Here is a 21,609-nt window from a genome sequence, read left to right on the forward strand (position 1 = left end):
GCTTAAAATGAGTTCCCAGTATTCACAGTATTGAGAATAGTCCTGTACTTTATGTTGCAATGGTAAGATGCTTTGATGAAGGGCTCAAGCCCAAAACATTGGTTATGCATCTTTATCTTGGCTCTATTCTCTGTTTCACCTGCTAAACTTCTCCAGCCTTGTGTCAACTCTCAGTCCAGCCTGCTCAACCTCTCCCTATAGCTCAGGCTATCCTCGCAAATCTTCCCTGTTCCCTCTCCAGCTGAACAAACATCTTTCCTGCAGCACTGTGTCCAAAACTGAACCCAGTGGGGCCTCACCAACCTCTTATGCAACTGCAACATGACCTCCTAAACTCCATTGTGAATCACAAATATGGCTTGCAACGTAATTTTGGTCGGGGTAGGCAAGTTGGTGGTGTTGAACTCGAAGTTTGCAGAATCTTGGTAGTCAGTGGTGATTTTCACTTCTTTAATACTATAACAGAGTTTCCCTGTGACACAGGTTGGCTGGTGGGAGCGGTGGTCCCACCGGGAGGGCCGGCGGGTCCCACCGAGAGAGAGGGTCGGTGGTCCCACCGAGAGGACCGGTGGGAGCGGTGGTCCCTCCGAGAGGACCGGTGGGAGCGGTGGTCCCACCGAGAGAGAGGGTCGGTGGTCCCACCGAGAGGACCGGTGGGAGCGGTGGTCCCACCGAGAGAGAGGACCGGCGGGTCCCACCGAGAGAGAGGGTCGGTGGTCCCACCGGGAGGACTTGACTACAAGTCCCGGACCCTGCACTGAGAGTGAAACCGTAACGCTGGAGAAACTGTGCCGATTAAACAGGACTTCACTGATAACGTTTTGGGCTTGAGCCCCTTCTTCAATGTATCTTCTCCCTTTGCTACATAGTTTGAGCTTTGATCTTCAACTCCAGCGTCTCTCTGCTCAGCCCCGCCGGGTTAAACGAGCAGTCCCGAGCCCGCAGCGACGGGGAGGAACTACAAGTCCCGATTCAGGCATCGCCGGCTTCCGGGGAGTGACAGCCCAAAGTCGAAGGTGTTAAAGGGCAAGGCTGTGCACAGAGCGAGCTTTCTCCATGTCCGACAACATGCCCGGGCCGCTGACCAGTAAGTGCTGACCACAGCCATGCACGCTGTTTGTCGTGTTTTTATGTTGTTCTTTCACAGGCAGGGAGTCATCTCCTGGTTCATTCACAGGCAGGGAGTCATCTCCTGGTTCATTCACAGGCAGGGAGTCATCTTCTGGTTCATTCACGGGCAGGGAGTCATCTCCTGGTTCATTCACAGGCAGGGAGTCATCTCCGGGTTAATTCACGGGCAGGGAGTCATCTCCGGGTTAATTCACGGGCAGGGAGTCATCTCCTGGTTCATTCACAGGCAGGGAGTCATCTCCTGGTTCATTCACGGGCAGGGAGTCATCTCCTGGTTCATTCACGAGCAGGGAGTCATCTCCTGGTTCATTCACAGGCAGGGAGTCATCTTCTGGTTCATTCACGGGCAGGGAGTCATCTCCTGGTTCATTCACAGGCAGGGAGTCATCTTCTGGTTCATTCACGAGCAGGGAGTCATCTCCTGGTTCATTCACAGGCAGGGAGTCATCTTCTGGTTCATTCACGGGCAGGGAGTCATCTCCTGGTTCATTCACAGGCAGGGAGTCATCTTCTGGTTCATTCACAGGCAGGGAGTCATCTTCTGGTTCATTCACAGGCAGGGAGTCATCTTCTGGTTCATTCACAGGCAGGGAGTCATCTCCTGGTTCATTCACAGGCAGGGAGTCATCTTCTGGTTCATTCACGGGCAGGGAGTCATCTTCTGGTTCATTCACGGGCAGGGAGTCATCTCCTGGTTCATTCACAGGCAGGGAGTCATCTCCGGGTTAATTCACGGGCAGGGAGTCATCTCCTGGTTCATTCACAGGCAGGGAGTCATCTCCTGGTTCATTCACGGGCAGGGAGTCATCTCCTGGTTCATTCACAGGCAGGGAGTCATCTCCGGGTTAATTCACGGGCAGGGAGTCATCTCCTGGTTCATTCACAGGCAGGGAGTCATCTCCTGGTTCATTCACGGGCAGGGAGTCATCTCCTGGTTCATTCACGGGCAGGGAGTCATCTCCTGGTTCATTCACGGGCAGAGAGTCATCTTCTGGTTCATTCACGGGCAGGGAGTCATCTTCTGGTTAATTATGAGACAGGGAGTCATCTTCTGGTTCATTCACAGGCAGGGAGTCATCTTCTGGTTCATTCACGGGCAGGGAGTCATTTTCTGGTTAATTATGAGACAGGGAGTCATCTTCTGCTTCATTTACAGGCAGGGAGTCATCTTCTGGTTAATTATGAGAGGGAATCATCTGGTTAATTCAGAGTCATCTTCTGGTTAATTACGAGACAAGGAGTCATCTTCTGGTTCATGTTTGCTGTCATCTTCATGTCAATCATTATCAAGGTCAGAATAACACTGGTTCAAGGTCTGCTTGATCTGATTTCAACTAGTTTTTTAAATCAGGTAGTTATGTATTTTTTTATAATTCCCTTTCTCAATGGATGAAATTGGGGTTCACGTTTCTGCTGTACTTTGGCATGGATTCGATTGCCTTGGAAACATCAATCAGTTTGGCTTTCGAATCTTTCTGGTTTTGTCTCTATATCTTAGTGAAACAAAATAAGGTTCTTTGCATGGAGACACCAGAGAACCTAGAATCTGCAGATGGTGGCCAGAGGGTCAGGTTGCGTCTATGGAGGGAAATTGAGAGTCAAGACTCTTCCGTCAAACTTGATGAAGAGTAGGCTCAAACCGTTGTCCCTGAATCCCTCCAGCCACTTGATTTTATTGCCAATGTGTTTTGAAGATTCCTTCCCCTTTCAGCGGGGGTTGTTATTTATCAAGCCTCCCTCTTGCCCGCTCCCCACCAGGGGGGAATGGAAGTTGCAGAAGGTGGCTGCTTGACATGCATCAGGAGCCCTGTAATCTGGACTTGATTGACTGGGCATTGAATACAGAAATAGGGAGGTTATAGAACAATATAACAAACAGGCCCTTCTAGTCTGTGCCATATTGTGATTTTGTAGAAGACTGCATTTTCATGCAACGTCGAGGTCACTAGTGCAGCGGATTGTGGATGAGCGCAGTGGGAAGAACTGAGGCAGCAGGCTGTGAGCTCATTTAGCACAACTGATTTACTTTAAAGTTCACGCTGCAGCCTTTAAGGCTGTCTGGAGCCCACCCCTTGCGTCCCGGGACTCACGCCACACTGACGTAAGCACTTACGCGCACTTCTGGTCTGCTCCAGAAGAGAAGGACCCACGGTGCCATCTTTGCCACGGGTGACAAGTGGGCCCAGTTTGCTGCTGCAATTCTGTGCACCACCACAGTTCTGCCTTGTCCCACTGACCTGCACCCAGATCAGATCCCTCCCTGCAATGTCAAAATTGAGCCTGCATTTATCGATTCAACTGGCAGCTCATTCCACATTCCCACCATCTTCTGCATGTAGAAATTTCCTCTAATGTTCCCTTTAAACTTTCCCCCTTTCACCTTTAACCCATGACCTCTAGTTTTTAGCCTCATCTACCCTCAGTGGAAAAAGAAAACCTGCTTACATTTACTCTATCTATAACCAATCATAATTTTGCATACCTCTATCAAATCTCCCTTTATTCTCCATGCTCCAGAGAATAAAATTCTAACCTGTTCAGCATTTCCCTGTGACACAGTACTTCAGCTCCTGGCAATATCCTTGTAAATCGTCTCTGGATTCTCCCTACCTTATTGATATCCTTCCTGCAATTAGTTGACTAAAACTGCACACAATCCTTCAAATTTGGACTCACCAATGTCTTATAAAACTTCACCATAACATCCTAATCCAATGCTTTGATTTATGAAGGCTAGTGTGCCAAAAAAACCTTATCCCCTGTGATACAATTTTCAGGGAATTATGTATCTGTATTCCCAGATCCATCTATTCTACCACACTCCTCAGTGCCCTACCATTTACAAGTATGACCGACCTTGGTTTGTCCTTTCAAAGTGCAACACCTCACATTTGTCTGCATTAAATTCCATCTACCATTTTGCAACTGGTCCAGATCCCTATGCATGGTTCGAAACCTTTTCCTCACTGTCCACAGTACCTCCAATCTTTGTGTCATCTACAAATTTGCTGATCCAATTTACCACATTATCATCCAGATCATTGATATAGATGCCAAACAACAGTGAACCCTGAATCGATCCTTGAGGCACACTGATCCTTGAGACACACCACTAGTTACAGGGCTCCATATGAAGAGGTAATCATCCACTGCCACCCTCTTGCTTCTCCCATAAAGCCAATATCTAATCCAATTTACTACCTCACCGAGAACACCGAGCGACTCAATCTTTCTGGCTAACCTCCCATGAGGGACCTGGTCAAAGGCCTTACTAAAGGTCATGTAGACAACATCCTTTCCTTCATCAACTATTCTGGTAACCTCAAAAAACTCTACAAGATTGTTTAAACATGAACTACCTCGCACAAAGCTGCATTGACTGTCCCTTATCACCCCCTGTCTGACCATATATTTGTATATTCAATCCCTTAGAGCACCTTCCAATAATTTACCCACTACTGACATCAGGCTCACCAGCCTATAATTTTTACAGCCTTTTTTTTAAATGGCAGTACAACACGAGCTACCCTCCAATCCTCCAGAAACTCACCAGTGGCTAAGGACATTAAATATAGCTGCCAGGGCCCCCAATTTCTGCACTAACCACCCTCAAGATGTGAGAGAATACCTGATCAGACCCTGGGGATTTATCCACTTTTATTTTCTGATAGGAACATCCAAACTCTGTACTCTCAAAATTTCACTTCTGAAGGCCTTCCACTTTACAAGCACATCCTTGCCAGAAAACAACCTGCCCAAATCCACACTGTTTTGGATCCTTTCTTATTTCTTCAAAATTGGCCTTCCTCCAAATTAGAATTTCAACCCAAGGACCAGACAGAGCCTTATCCATAATTATCTTGAAACTAATGGCATTATAACCACTGGACCCAAGGTGTTCCCCTGCATACACTTCCATCACCTGGCATGTCTTCTTCCTTAATAGGAGATCCAGTATTTCACTCTCTTCAGGAAAGTTTTTTTAAATCAATATTCAGTGGTTCTCAGCCTTTTTCTTTCCACTCACATACCACCTTAAGTATTCCCTATGCCATAGGTGCTCTGTGATTAGTAAGGGATTGCTTAAGGTGGTATGTGGGTGGAAAGAAAACGTTTGAAAACAAATGTTTTAATTGTCCTTAATTGACTCATTATGTGCACGGTTTCATAACTCCAAAGGAAATGGGTCAATGACAATTTTTCTTAAGCAAAATATTTCAGTAACAATTGGGTCTATAGCAATGATTCTCAACCTTCCCTTCCCACTCATATACCAAATTAAGAATCCCTTACTAATCACAGAGAACCGATGGCATAGAGATTACTTAGTGGTATGTGAGTGGAAAGAAAAAGGCTGAGAACCACTGAATATTGATTTTAAAATACTTTTCTGAAAACTTGACAAACTCGAACCCATCCAGCCCTTTTACATATGGGAGTCCCAATCAATGTAGAAAGTTAAAGTCATTTCTATCACAAGTTTATGTTTTCTGCTGCTGTCTGCAATCTCCCTGCAGATTTGCTCCTCCATTTCTCCCTGACTATTGGGTGGTCCACAATACAATCTCATTAATGTGGACGTACTTTTCCTATTTCTTAGTTCCACCCATATAGCCTCAGTTGACGAGCCCTCTACTCTGTCCTGTCTGAGTGCTGTGCCATTTTCCCTGACTAGCAATGCCAGTCCTCCCCCTTTCACCCCCCCCCCCACTGTGTCAAAACACTGGAAGTCCAGAACACTGCCAATGTTGCCCCTCCAGCAACCAAATTTCACTTAACACCACAATGTCATAACTCTATGTGCCAATCCACACTCTAAGCTCGTCTGCCTTTTCTGCAACCTGCATTGAAATAGACACTCCTCAGAACATTATTCCCACCATACACAACCTTTGGATTCCTATCTTTATATGCCACTCCCACTTCATTTTCTGCTTTGTTACTCTAGTTCCCACCCCCCCGAAAATCTAGTTTAAACCCTCTGGAGCAGCACTACAATGGAGAGTGAAAACTTGGCTGAATGGTGCACCAACAACAACCTCGTACTCAATGTCACCAAAACTAAGGAGCTGATTGTGAACTTCAGGAAAGGAAAGCCAGAGGTTTACATTCCAGTGATCATTGGGGGATCAGAGGTGGAGAGGGTGAGTTAATTTAAGTTCTTGGGAGTCTCTATCTCAGAGGATCTTTCCTGGACCCAACACACCAATCGCATCGTGAATAAAGTACATCAACACCTCTACTTCCTCAGGAGTTTGAGGAGATTTGGCACCAGAAACCCTGGGAAATTTCTACACGGGTGAGGTGGAAAGTGTGCTGACTGGCTGCATCATGGTCTGGTATGGGGACACCAATTCCTCTGAGTATAAAGCCCATCAAAAGGTAGCTGACACAACCTGACATGTCACAGGCAAAAACCCACTATTGAGAACATCTTCAGGGAATGCTGCCGTCAGAGGGCAGCAGGAATCATCAAAGACCCTCACCACCCAGCACACGCTCTGTTCTTGCTGCTGCCATCAGGAAAGAGGTATCAGTGCCACAAGACTCGCACCACTAGGGTCAGGAACAGCTGTTACCCTCTACCATCAGACTCCTCAACAACAAACTCAATCAGAGGCTCGTTTACTTGTGCACTTTATTGATTTTCTTTTTATTCTCTCTGTATCCCAGTCAGTTTGTTTACATTTATTATCTGTTTAAGTTCTTGGTTTGCATATTTACAATGTGTACAGTTTTTTTTGCACTACCAATTAGTCATGATTCTTGCACGCCCACAGGTAAAAGAATCTCAAGGTTGTAAGTGATGTCATGCGTGTACCTTGACAATAAATCTGAAATCTGAGAGGTAAACTATCCAACCTTCCTTGGAAAAGAGCCATTTAAGTGAAGCCCTCCCTCCTACACTATCTATTTTGCTACATATTAAGCTGAATTATCCTCCTATGTATAACTTTGTTAGTGCATCAAGCTCCAGTTCCCTAACAAGGTTTGTCAGGAGCTGCAGCTGGATGCACTTCCCACAGATGAAGTTGCCAGGGATACTGTTGGCTTCTACTATCCACATACTGTAAGAGGAGTATATTTCCCTGTGACAGACAAAAAAGAAAAATAAGACAACCTGCCTTCTTTTCAGATCCTTTTGTTCCTCTATCGGGCTGTCTTACCTCAACTCATGCACCACTTCTTATCGCTAAAGGCTCTTGAGCCAAAGCCTCAACTCGCCACTCTAACTGGCCCGCTCACGCAATGGTCACTCCACTTCCACCTTTCACCTTTGTTAGCTGTCTCACTCTTGCTCCAACTCCCGCTTGCTGGAAATTTGTGCACCAACTTTTTTTTAAAAATTTTTTTATTTTTCACACCATAAATCACATTAGCCATGATATACACTATTTCTTTTTCACACATATACAGTGACTTTTTCTCCCCCCCCCTCCTCCCAAGCCACCCCCCCACCCCCCCCTCATCCATTTTAGGTATACAATCTAGGTTGCATTAAGCCAGTCAGACAATGTTGTCATTCAACAAAATTACACCAGAAATTCTACTGAGTCCATTCTTTTCTTTCCTTCTCCTTCCATCAACTTAGGTAATGTTTGTCCCCAGTAGGTTTTCGCTATTGTATTTAATGTAAGGCTCCTATACTTGTTCGAATATTTCAATATTATTTCTTAACCTATATGTTATTTTTTCTAATGGAATACATTTATTCATTTAAATTTAGTAGTTTCTTCCTTTTTAATTTGGTTATGTATTCCATTAATATTTAAAGACATATAGTTCAGCGTAGCCCTTTTATATTTTGTTTATCTTCTCTTTCCGTTTTTCCATCATTACCTTTCCTCCTTTTCCATTTCTGTTTTCTTATTTTCAACTCTTTATAAGACAACATTTCTACAACATCCAACATTTTCCTTATTCTCCTATTTCTATCTTATTTATCCCCAATCTCCCCTTCCCCTCCTGAGTTGTCCTTTATCCCTTGTCGGACAACCACATCTCCCCTCTCCATTTGGATTTGCGAATCCACTCGCAAGCGTCAACTGATTTTGCAGTGACCGCTATTTCCCCCCACCCCGCCTCCCCCAGAAAAGATTTCACTTTTCATATGTCACAAAGGTCACTCTTTTAATTCCCTCCTTATTCTCTCTATTCCATTACCTTCCCTTATTAATTCTTGTCTATACTATCTATATTTTCCTCTAAGTACAGATACATTCATGTATGCTCATTGTCTCTATTCACTCTTATACCTCTTTACCCGCATACATATCAATCGTGATCATTTTTACTCTCATTACCCATCTTCCTCCCTCAGTCTATTTTTGTAATTGTTCTGCAAATTTTCGTGCTTCTTCTGGATCCGAGAATAGTCTGTTTTGTTGTCCTGGAATAAATATTTTCAATACCGCTGGATGCTTTAGTTTAAATTTATACCCTTTCTTCCATAAAATCGCCTTTGCTGTATTGAACTCTTTTCTCTTCTTTAGGAGTTCAAAACTTATATCTGGATAAATGAAGATTTTTTGCCCTTTATACTCCAGTGGTTTGTTGCCCTCTCTTACTTTTTCCATTGTCTTCTCCAGTACCTTTTCTCTTGTAGTATATCTTAGGAATTTTACTACAATAGATCTTGGTTTTTGTTGTGGTTGTGGTTTAGAGGCCAATACTCTATGTGCCCTTTCTATTTCCATTTCTTGCTGTAGTTCTGGACATCCTAGGGTCTTAGGGATCCACTCTTTTATAAACTCCCTCATATTCTTGCCTTCTTCATCTTCCTTAAGGCCCACTATCTTTATGTTATTTCTTCTGTTATGGTTTTCCATTGTATCTATTTTTTGAGCTAGTAGTTCTTGTGTCTCTTTAGTTTTTTTATTAGATTTCTCCAATTTCTTTTTTAAGTCTTCTACCTCCATTTCTGCTGCTACTGCCCGCTCTTCCATCTTGTCCATTTTCTTTCCCATTTCTGTTAAGGTCATCTCCATTTTATTTATTTTCTCTTCTGTGTTGTTTATTCTTTTTCTTAAATCCTTAAATTCCTGTGTTTGCCATTCTTTAAATGACTCCATGTATCCTTTAATAAGAGCAAGTATATCCTTTATCTTGCCTTTCTTTTCTTCTTCTATTTCCCTGTACTCTTCCTCTTCCTCTTCTTCTTCCTCTGGGTTGGCCATCTGTTGTTTCTTTGGTGCCCTTTCCTCCTCTTCTTTCTTGTTTCTATTGTCTTCTGTGGTCTCTTCTTGCTGCAGGTGTTCTGCAGCTGTCGTTGCCGGCTGTGGAGGTCGACTCCCCAGCTGGTCCCCTCTCCCGTCGGTGTGTTTTTTTTCATTCGCATCGCGCATGCGCGGTTGCGCACTTTTACTCGGCTCTGCGAGCCATTTTTGTAGTCCATTATTTACCGACCTGAGGGAGCGGGTTTCTCTCTCCGCAGCGGGCCTCTTCGGACAGGTAAGGCCTTCACCTTTTTCCTCCTTTGTCTTCTCTTCCTCTCTTCTTACCGTTGCTTTCGATTTTTCTTTTTTTGTCGCCATCTTCTTTCCACCTTTATACTCACTTTTCTGTAACTTTTATTTCTGTGCCTTTGTGTTTTCCTTTGTTTTTCCCGACTTTTCTGGAGAGGGCTGGAGTTCACCGTCCGGCCACTACTCCATCACGTGACTCCCTCTTTTGTGCTCCAACTTTATACAATCTTGGTCATACCGCAGCTGAAGGACTGCAAGTAATACTGATCTCTTCCATACAGTGAGGATGTGAAATCTCTGGAAAGGGTGCCAAAGAGTTTCAGTGGAATGTTGCCTGGGATGGGTCAGTTCCATCATGATATTTTCCAAGATCTTGTGCACCTCTGCGATCTAATTTGGGCTCTGAAACACTTTCTTTCTGTCATTGTATTGTATTTTTGTGGCATGGAGCCAGGTAACATGCAACCATACCCCTCTTTCACCTCTCAGAATCCCCTTCACGCATTGTGTTTTCAACATGCATGATTGAGATGTAATCTGGGTTCTGGTTAATGGGGGTAAAACACAGGACTCTGTTGACACCGTGGTTAAGTGAAAAAAACACACAAATGCTGGAGAAACTCAGCAGGTCAAACAGTGCCTTTATGTAGCAAAGGTCAAGATATATCACCAACGTTTTAGGCTTGAGCCCTTCATCAAGGTTCCAGTTAATGGTTAGGGGTATTGTCTTCAATTCCAAGCACCAGGTGATTTCTTCTCTTCCATCTCTTCCACCCACCATTACATGTTGAAGCAAAATGACTGTTTCTATGTACATTAGAGGCAAGAGAGTAGTTTGGTAATGTTCGGTCCCTTGAGGGACCAGAGGTGTAATCTATGTGTGGACACTGAGGATGTGAGGGAGATACTAAATAAATACTTCTCAATGATATTCACCAAGAGAAGGATGTGGAGGGTGGAGAGTTGGGGGAGTGGTACACTTGTACTCTGGAATATGTCTGTGTCAGAAAGATGGAAGTATTAGAAATCTCAGCACACATTATTGTGGATAAATCCCCCAGGTCAGACAGGATGCTAAGGAGATGCTGAGGCTCTACTGAGATCTTTGCATCTTTATTCGCCATGTTTGAGGTACCAGAAGTTTCATTGTTATCAGGCTTTTACCTGCTGCTTTCTGAAGTCTCCTTCTCTCTCCTCTCCATCAGACTTCCATCGATTTTCCATTTATTCAAGATTTAGCATCGGTTTCTCTAAGTTAATTTTTGTCTGATTACATTTCTATGATCCTCGGAGATCTTGCAACAAGAGGGAGACTTTATAAATGCAATGTGTTGTTCATATTTTCAAAAAGGTTTTGAGCGATGTCCAATTATTAGTTATTTAAGTAATGAATTTCATGTTAATTAATAGAACAAATGCTGTTTGTAATCTCTCTGTGTTTACTTGGGAGGCTTCTTAAATAATAGAGATGCAAGATTCAAATAACAAGAGATTTTACTCACTGATGCCTTTCACCATCTCAGGAAACTGTTCACACACATACATGTACACACGCCCCATAGAGGTGGGAAGTGAAGAAGGGTGTATTCTTACGCGGTTACAAAATAGTTCACATTATCCTGACCAGTTAACACCGTTTCTGTTTACTGGCCTGATCTTTATACACAGGATAACTAAGTCTTCAATATCATACCTCATGTGCATAGAACAAGAGTTAACATTAACATGCAATATGACCCAACAATGGTAATAGGCAAAATAAATTCTAAGAACACTGTATTTAAAAACAAACTACTTAGAAATTGAAAGAAAACAACAGAGATAATAAAAAAAAGTAGCAGATACTGGAAATGTGAATTAAAAGGAGAAAAAGCTGGAACTACTCAGCAGATTAGGTAGCATCTGGAGAGCAGACCAGAGTTAGTGTTTCAGGTCAGGGACCTTTCTTCAGAAATGCTTGATTTTCTGTTCTCCTTTCAAATATCAGAGCGGCATTAGTTGTCCTTTACTTGGTTCCAATCGCAATTACAATTTGTATTTCTACCACACTCTTAACGTACTTCATTTGTCCCAAGGCACTTCATAGTAATCAAGTTAAATACAATAGACACAGATGTGGAGGAGAGGATATTAGACCAGGTGACCAAAAACTTACATTTTAATGGGGGGGGGGGTGGTGAGAGAAAGATGAAGTGGGGGAGACGATTAAGGAGATTCTAGAACTTGTGGCCTAAACAGCTGAAAACGGAATTGGCAATGTCAGGGAAAGGAAGTCAAGAATCAGTGGAATATGTCATTCTTGAAGGACTGTAAGGCTGCAAAAGTATAGAGTAACAGAGATGGGGAGTCAGGCACTGGTGAATCACTAGCAAGCGATAGATGGGTGAGATTTGGGGGAATTTATGGCACCAGCCTGGTGGGTAGTTAATAGTTGAATGACCTTGTTTAAACATGGCTTTAAATAATTGCAGCCTTTAACAGCTGAGTTACAAGTTGGCAGTTTACATGATTTAACATTATAGCATAACCATTGGTGGTGTGAACAGCATCAAGCTAGATTGACTGAGAGGAGGAGTCACGTGATGGAGTAGTGGCCGGACGGTGAACTCCAGCCCTCTCCAGAAAAGTCGGGAAAAACAAGAGAAAATACAAAGGCACAGAAATACAAGTTAAAGAAAAGTGAGTATAAAGGTGGAAAGAAGATGGAGACAAAAGGAGAAAAATCAAAATCAACGGAAAGAAGAGAGGAAGAGAAGACAACGGAGGAAAAAGGTGAAGGCCTTACCTGTCCGAAGAGGCCCGCTGTGGAGAGAAGACCCCACTACCTCAGGTCGGTAGAAAAAGAACTACAACAATGGCTCACAGAGCCGAGTAAAAGTGCGCAACCGCGCATGCGCGACTCCTCGCGCATGCGCGATGCGCATACAAAAAAACACACCGACGGGAGGGGGGACCAGCTGGGGAGTCGATCTCCACAGCCGGCAACGACAGCTGCAGAACACCTGCAGCAAGAAGAGACCACAGAAGACAATAGAAACAAGATAGAAGAGGAGGAAAGGGCAGCAAAGAAACAACAGATGGTCAACCCAGAGGAAGAAGAAGAGGAAGAGTATGGTGAAATAGAAGAAGAAAAGAGAGGCAAGGTAAAGGAGGTACTTGCTCTTGTTAGAGGATACATGGAGTCATTTAAAGAATGGCAAACACAGGAATTCAATGATTTAAGAAGAAGAATAAACAACACAGAAAAGAAAATAAATAAAATGGATATGACCTTAACAGAAATGGGGAAAAAAATGGACAAGATGGAAGAACGGGCAATAGCAGCAGAAATGGAGGTAGAAGACTTAAAAAAGAAATTGGAGGAATCTAATAAAAAAACTAAAGAGACACAAGAATTACTAGCCCAAAAAATAGATATAATGGAAAATTATAACAGAAGAAATAACATAAAGATAGTGGGCCTTAAGGAAGATGTAGAAGGCAAGAATATGAGGGAGTTTATAAAAGAATGGATCCCTAAGGCCCTAGGATGTCCAGAACTACAGCAAGAAATGGAAATAGAAAGGGCACATAGAGCATTGGCCCCTAAACCACAACCACAACAAAAACCAAGATCTATTGTAGTAAAATTCCTAAGATATACTACAAGAGAAAAGGTACTGGAGAAGACAATGGAAAAAGTAAGAGAGGGCAACAAACCACTGGAGTATAAAGGGCAAAAAATCTTCATTTATCCAGATATAAGCTTTGAACTCCTAAAGAAGAGAAAAGAGTTCAATGCAGCAAAAGCGATTTTATGGAAGAAAGGATATAAATTTACACTGAAGCATCCTGCGGTATTGAAAATATTTATTCCAGGACAACAAAACAGACTATTCTCGGATCCAGAAGAAGCACGAAAATTTGCAGAACAATTACAAAAATAGACTGAGGGATGAAGACGGGTAATGAGAGCAAAAATTATCACGATTGATATGTATGTGGGTAAAGACAAAAATAGACTGAGGGATGAAGACGGGTAAGGAGGGTAAAAATGACCACGATTGATATGTATGCGGGTAAAGAGGTATAAGAGTGAATAGAGACAATGGGCATATGTGAAAGTATCTGTAATTAGAGGAAAACATAGAAAGTATAGACAAGAATTAATAAGGGAAGGTAATGGAATAGAGAGAATAAGGAGGGAACTAAAAGAGTGACCTTTGTGACATATAAAAAACGAAATCTTTTCTGGGGGGGGCTGGGTGGGGGGAAAAGAGCGGTCACTGCAAAATCAGTTGACGCTTGCGAGTGGATTCGCAAATCCAAATGGAGAGGGGAGATGTGGTTGTCCGACAAGGGATAAAGGGCAACTCAGGAGGGGAAGGGGAGATTGGGGATAAAGAAGATAGAAATAGGAGAATAAGGAAAATGTTGGATGTTGTAGGAATGTTGTCTGGTAAAGAGTTGAAAATAAGAAAACAGAAATGGAAAAGGAGGAAAGGTAATGATGGAAAAACGGAAAGAGAAGATAAACAAAATATAAAATGGCTACGCTGAACTATATGACTCTAAATATTAATGGAATACATAACCAAATTAAAAGGAAGAAACTACTAAATTTACTGAAAAAGGAAAAAATAGATATAGCATTTGTCCAAGAAACACATTTAACTGAATTGGAGCACAAGAAATTAAAGAGAGATTGGGTAGGACATGTAACAGCAGCATCGTACAATTCAAAAGCAAGAGGAGTGGCTATATTAATTAGCAAAAATGTGCCATTTAAAATAGAAGAGGAAATAATAGATCCAGCAGGGAGATATGTTATGATAAAATGTCAGATATATTCAGAGCTTTGGAATCTACTTAATATATACTCACCTAACGAAGAAGATCAAAAGTTTATGCAAGATATCTTTTTGAAGGTAGCTAATATGCAAGGGAACATACTAATAGGAGGGGATTTCAATCTGAATTTGGATCCAAATATGGATAAAACGGGGAAAAAAATTAACAGGAAGAACAAAGTAACCAAATTTATAATTAAATCAATGCAAGAAATGAAACTTGTGGACATATGGAGGAAACAAAACCCAAAAGAAAAGGAATACTCATACTACTCGACTAGACATAAAACATACTCAAGGATAGACCTATTCCTGTTATCAGCCCACATACAAGGGAGAGTTAGGAAAACGGAATATAAAGCTAGACTATTATCGGACCACTCACCCCTGTTATTGGCAATAGAGCTAGAAGACATCCCTCCAAGAATGTATAGATGGAGATTAAACCCCATGCTACTTAAAAGACAGGATTTTAGAGAATTTATTGAAAAACAATTAAAAATGTACTTTGAAGTAAATACGGAATCAGTGGAAGATAAGTTTATACTATGGGACGCAATGAAAGCATTCATTAGAGGGCAAATAATAAGTTATGCAACCAAGATGAAGAAGGACTATAATCAGGAAACAGAGCAGTTGGAAAGGGAAATAATAAACATAGAAAAAAAATTAGCAATAAAGGAAGATACAACCAAAAGAAGAGAATTGGCTGATAAAAAAATAAAATATGAAACATTACAAACATATAAGGTGGAGAAGAATATAATGAAGACAAAACAGAAATATTATGAACTAGGGGAAAAAACACACAAAATCCTAGCATGGCAGCTTAAGACAGAGCAAACTAAGAAAATGGTATTGGCAACAAGGAAAAAAGACAAACAAATTACATATAATCCAAAAGAAATTAAGGAAAACTTCAGAGAATTCTATGAACAATTATACCGAACCGAAAACGAAGGGAAAGAAGGGAAAATAGATGAATTTTTGACTAAAATTGAACTACCAAAACTACAAATAGAGGAACAAAATAAATTAACAGAACCATTTGGAACAGTAGAAATACAAGAGATAATAAAAAATTTACCAAATAATAAGACACCAGGAGAGGATGGACTCCCAATAGAATTCTACAAAACATTTAAAGACCTAATAATACCGCCCCTCCTGGATGTAATCAACCAAATTGATGAGACACAAAACTTACCAGATTCATGTAAAACAGCAATAATTACAGTGATACTAAAACAAGGGAAAGATCCACTCTCACCAGCGTCATATAGACCAATATCTTTGCTAAACACAGATTATAAGATAATAGCTAAACTATTAGCGAACAGATTAGCAGAACAGGTACCGAAAATGGTAAATTTAGACCAAACTGGATTTATCAAAAAAAGACGCACAACAGACAATATTTGTAAATTTATTAACTTAATTCATGCAGTAGAAGGAAATAAAGCACCGGCAGTAGCAGTTGCTTTAGACGCAGAGAAGGCCTTCGACAGAGTAGAATGGAATTACTTGTTCAAAGTATTGCAAAAATTCAGTTTACCGGAGAAGTATATTAATTGGATTAAAGCATTATATAAGGGACCGTTAGCGAAAGTGACAGTAAATGGACATGTATCAAAGCAATTTAACTTAAGCAGGTCAACGCGGCAGGGATGCCCACTATCACCATTATTGTTTGCGCTAGCTATAGAACCACTAGCAGAATCGATAAGAAGAGATAATAATATAAAAGGAATAAAAATAAAAGACAGGGAATATAAAATCAGTCTGTTTGCGGATGATGTGATAGTGTACTTAACAGAACCAGAACTATCAATAAAAGAACTATATAGGAAATTGAAGGAATATGGAGAAGTGTCGGGATACAAGATAAACGTAAATAAAAGTGAAGCAATGCCTATGAATAACGCGGATTTCTCAAAATTTAAGGAGGAATCCCCATTCAGATGGCAAACGCAGGCAATAAGATACCTAGGTGTGCAAATAAACAAAAATCTAGGCCAATTATATAAACTCAATTACAATCCACTAATGAAAAAATTACAGGACGATTTAGAGCATTGGAAAGAGCTACCACTAACACTGATAGGAAGGATAAACTGTATTAAAATGAACATTTTTCCAAGGATACTATACTTATTTCAGGCATTGCCAATACAACTGACAGAAAAATTCTTCAAAGAGTTAAAGAAAATAATAAGGAGATTTTTATGGAGAGGGGGGAAACCGAGGATAGCACTAGACAAATTAACAGAATGGTATAAACAAGGAGGCTTACAATTGCCAAACTTCAAAAATTATTATAGAGCCGCACAATTAAGGTACCTATCAGATTTTTATCAAACAAGGGAAAAACCAGACTGGACGAGACTAGAATTAGATAAAATAGGGGAAAAGATACCTGAACACATATTATATAAATGGGACGAAAAATTGGTACAACATAGAACTTCTCCAGTATTACACCATCTCCTCAATATATGGAAGAAGATTCATGTAGAAAGAAATAAAATAAATTACCAAATACCAAAACTAATATTGACGCAAAATAAGCTACTCCCTTTTACAATAGACAACCTTGCCTTTAGAAAATGGGAAAAAAAAGGGATTAAAAGAATAGAAAATTGTTTTTCAGGAAGTAGATTCTTATCCTTTGAACAAATATAACGGGAGATACAGCGCTGGCATATTACCAACTGAGATCCTACTTGAAAGATAAATTAGGAAGCAACTTGAGTTTACCAGAGGGAAGTAACCTTGAATATGTGATTACAGATACAATGTTAATCAAAAGATTTATAAAAAATATGTATATTAAACTGCAAGAAAAGGAAAATGAGGAAACAAATGGTAAAACTAAACAAAAATGGGAACAAGATTTAAATATAAAGATAAAAAAGGAAACATGGGAGAAGTTATGCTCTGGAACGATGAGAAATACAATAAATACGAGGCTGCGTATGATACAATATAATTGGTTACACAGACTATACATTACACCGCAAAAGTTAAATAAATGGGACCCAACAGTATCTGATAGATGTTTTCGATGTAAAAAAGAAAGGGGAACAACAATTCATGCAATCTGGACATGTGAGAGAGTAGAAAAATTTTGGGATGATCTCAATCAGATATTAAATAAAATAACAGAAAACAATATACCAAAGAATCCAGAGATCTTTCTCCTAAGTAACATAAAAAATAAAGAATTTGGAATTGACTTGGAGGATGCACAAAAAAGATTTGTTAAGATAGCCCTAGCTGTAGCAAAAAAATGTATTATGTCAACCTGGAAATTGGAAGATAATTTGAAAATACAACAATGGTATATAGAAATGAATAAATGTATTCCATTAGAAAAAATAACATATAGTTTAAGAAATAATATTGAAATATTCGAACAAGTATGGGAGCCTTACATTAAATACAATAGCGAAAACCTACCGGGAACAAACATTACCTAAGTTGATGGAAGGAGAAGAGAAGAAAAGAATGGACTCAGTAGAATTTCTGGTGTATTTTTGTTGAATGACAACATTGTCTAACTGAATTAATGCAACCTAGATTGTATAACTAAAATGGATGAGAGGGGGGGGGGGATGGGGGGGTGGCTTGGGAGGAGGGAGGGGGGAGGGAGAAAAAGTCACTGTAAATGTGTGGAAAAGAAAAAGTGTATATCATGGCTATTGTGATTTATGGTGTGAAAAAAAAAAAAAAAAAAAAAAAAAAAAGCTAGATTGACTGATAGTTCACCAAAATAAATGCATCCAACATGCATTTATTTTAGTACATTTGTTCAAAATTGGTGGTCTCAGAATTGGTGTCATAACTAAAAATCATCACTAATCTCTGCAGTTCCAACCAAGATGCATTTGGACTCTCATTGAAGTAAGCCTGTAATTACTGTACTTAATTTCATGGTCTGGAGAGAGGTTTACCCGACCTTTGCTAGATATTGCATACTGTTATCTTTGCGAAGCAATTTTTCCGAAATGAAGGCATTTTCTCAGATTGAAAGAGTTGGTAGGACATGTAATGGATGTGATTTGGACTTCTAGAAAGCTTTCATTTAAGATCACACAAAGAAGTTAGTCCATTAGAGTACATGGAGTTGGTGACGTAGGTTAAGAATTGATCTTTGGAGTCCAGATTCAACGACAGTTCCTTACCTGTTGCAACCAGACTCCTGAATGAAACTCACAATCAGCCCTTTGCTTTAATTGACCTCCCTCTGCAACTCAGCAAATTTGAACTGTGCCTCACTTGTGCAGATGTGTGGCAGGGCTGCTCGCAAAACAAGGTTTATCTTGGTGGATATGACCATCAATGAGCAAGCAAATTATTCTCAGGTTGACAGGATGTAATTGATGGAGTAATGCAAGAATCAGGGCTTGGGACCCAATTATTAACAATCCTTATCAACTATTTGGCTGAGGAGAATATTATATTGGTTGTCTTTGGTTTGAAGAAGGCACGTTGATGTGCAGTTCATCTGTGGACACGTGGGTGACTTTGCAGTCCCAGTCTGGAGGCATGGAGTCTAGCACAATGGGGCCACTGGAAGCACGTTGTTGTAATATCTATGGCTGCCGCTCTGCCATGCCGTTCACGGCCTTCCACCAGGTTTTCGTGTAGGCTTCATCGCACAGGGCTCACCAACGGGACCTGTCAGCAGTCGCAGTTTCTCGGTCTCTTGGCTGGATGCCACAGTAGCGTAGGGCTTCCCTCACAGCGTCTTTATAGCACTTGCGTAGACGACCTTGAGGTCTCCTTCCGGTCTTCATTTCACCATAGAATAGCTAGCAAAGCATACGGTGGTCGTCCATTCTGACGACGTGTCCCACCCACCGCAACTGGGATCTGATGATCAGGGACTCAATGCTGGTGGACTTTGCGTGACCCAAAACCCATGCTGATAATACTGTAGGTAGGATTTTGGTTGTGAAGAGAATGTACGGCGGCATTAAGAGGACGTGGACAAGTGAACAAGTGAGAAATTGCAGATGAAATATAATTTGGACAAATATGACATTATCCATTTTGGTGCACTAAATGGAAAAGTGGGTGAGGCACCATCAATAATCACAAAAGATTGAAGTTGTAGAACTGACAGGTTTTATTAACTCTAGACTGGAATGACCATCAACCTCATTGACTGATCAAGGCAGAGTGGAATGGGGAGCATGCAAAGGGCTATGGGTAGGATTGGTCTCAGGAAGTGTGTCCAGCAGGCAGCAGCCAATCATAGCACAGCAATAGTTTACCACAGTGGGGTGTTTGTTAAATTGTAAGAGATTGAGTAGCATTGAACTTCAAAGGGACCTAAGTGGCAGTGTACAAAGTCACAGGTACAGTGAACAGATAGGAAGCATATGCAAGTTACCCTTTATTATGAGATGATTTGAAAGCTGGAGGGAGGAAGTTTTATTGTAGTTACAATGGGCCTTGGTGGGACAATCCAGGATGAGGAAGCACAGTTTCAGAATAAAGGGTAAAATATTTTGAACTGAGATGAGAAATCTCCACACTAAGGGAGGTGAATGTTTGGAATGCTTCTCTTCGAGGTGTGAAGTGATTGCTGCAGTTCTGGACACAAAGGGAGTCAAGAGCAATGCAGATAAAACTGGAAAAATAGAGTGAGGTGGAAGATAAGCCATTATCCTGATGAACGATAGGGGCTCAAAGCGTTGTTGGCATTTTTTCGTGAGCCTGTTTCTAACATTCGTGCAGTATATTGCAATGGTTGAGATCTCAAGTGACATAGGTAGGTTGTGAACACGTTATTTATTAACAGATGTTTGTTGTCTGGCTTTTTTTTTCCTAGAATTTCGTTTGGCACTTATTCAGCTCATGGTGTCACCCCTGAAAGCCAGTAACTACAATCGACTTGGAACATTTGTGAAAGAAGCAGCTTCAAGGGGTGCAAAAGTTGTAGCACTCCCTGTAAGTATTGGTAATAAACAACGCTGTTTCTATTTCACCTGTTGTGTCAATTAACCCTTCTGTGGCAAAGTTGCCATCAGACATGGCACCACAATGGGTGTCACCCCTGAAAGCCAGTAACTACAATCGACTTGGAACATTTGTGAAAGAAGCAGCTTCAAGGGGTGAAAAAGTTGTAGCACTCCCTGTAAGTACTGGTAATAAACAACGCTGTTTCTATTTCACCTGTTGTGTCAGTTAACCCTTCCGTGGCAAAGTTGCCATCAGACATGGCACCACAATGCCCGCAGAATTAAATTGGCATGGAGTGAGAGTATTTGCTTATTGCAGGGAATGTTTTGACCAACCTGGATGACAGGTTTGGAGAGGCAATGATACTGGAGATGCTCGATGTACCAACATTGAGGGTTATGCAAGCATTTGATGAACATTTTCTCACTTTTAACTTTTCTGTGTGTGAATGGAGAGGATCGATAAAATGGTGAATAAAATCTTCATTGTGGAAATCCCTCTGATAAGGAGTTAAGATCACACATAGACTGAGTTTTCTTTTCCCCTAATAACATCTTTCAAATAAAATCCAGATACTAATTGTTCAACTTCTTCATTTTTTTTTGTTCCCTGAATGGCTGGTTTTAAAAATGTTCTTGCCTCTTTAAATTACAGGAATGTTACAATTCTCCCTATGGAACAAATTATTTCCCTGAGTATGCAGAAAGAATCCCAGGAGAGTCAACTCGAGTGTTATCTGAAGTAGCAAAGGAGTTTGGGGTTTACCTTATCGGAGGTAAATATGGGGCATCTGTTGGAGAGCTTGATTCATTTCGATGAAGACTGCTTTAATTGCTGGACTCCATCTTGTGAAACAGAGTTTTGCTCATATGAATAGAGCTTGGAAGGACTATTTTCATGGTAAAATATTGGTCCTTTATGGAAAACTTGGTGTAAAGCAAACATTCAAGTGTTCCCCCCCCACCCCCACCCCCAAGTTAGTGGTAGGGAGAGAGCAATTGTGGAGCAAACTGAGGTGATTTTTTTTCCCCCATATACCTTGATTACACTGGTAAAATGTCCAGAATCTGAAATGGCATTTGTAATATTTATCCACAATATGAACCCCACAAGTGAATACTGTTGTTATGGTTGCCTGAAATTATATGACCCTCTTTGCTCCTTCAGTGAAGGTGATCATGAAAATATTGTTATGTATCATGTTTTCAAATGCG

General features: G+C 41.0%; 1 protein-coding gene across 7 annotated transcripts in view; it reads left to right on the forward strand.

Annotated features, from left to right (window-relative positions):
• The first annotated feature begins 393 nt into the window (after positions 1-393).
• nit2 (nitrilase family, member 2) overlaps positions 394-21,609 on the forward strand; it is a 34,009-nt gene continuing 12,793 nt past the window's right edge. The window contains exons 1-4 of one of the 7 annotated variants that reach the window (XM_069888717.1): positions 394-1,087; positions 2,288-2,422; positions 20,265-20,383; positions 21,050-21,170. In XM_069888717.1, coding sequence (XP_069744818.1) covers positions 20,291-20,383; positions 21,050-21,170 — 214 coding nt within the window. In that variant the 5' untranslated portion in view covers positions 394-1,087; positions 2,288-2,422; positions 20,265-20,290. Of the gene's footprint in view, positions 1,088-2,287; positions 2,423-11,419; positions 11,529-11,960; positions 11,980-20,264; positions 20,384-21,049; positions 21,171-21,609 lie in introns of those variants that run through there. The other 6 variants (XM_069888714.1, XM_069888715.1, XM_069888713.1 and 3 more) reach the window with 6 other exon arrangements.

This window comes from Narcine bancroftii, chromosome 7 (assembly GCF_036971445.1).
Source record: "Narcine bancroftii isolate sNarBan1 chromosome 7, sNarBan1.hap1, whole genome shotgun sequence".
In the NCBI taxonomy this organism is placed as follows: domain Eukaryota; kingdom Metazoa; phylum Chordata; class Chondrichthyes; order Torpediniformes; family Narcinidae; genus Narcine; species Narcine bancroftii.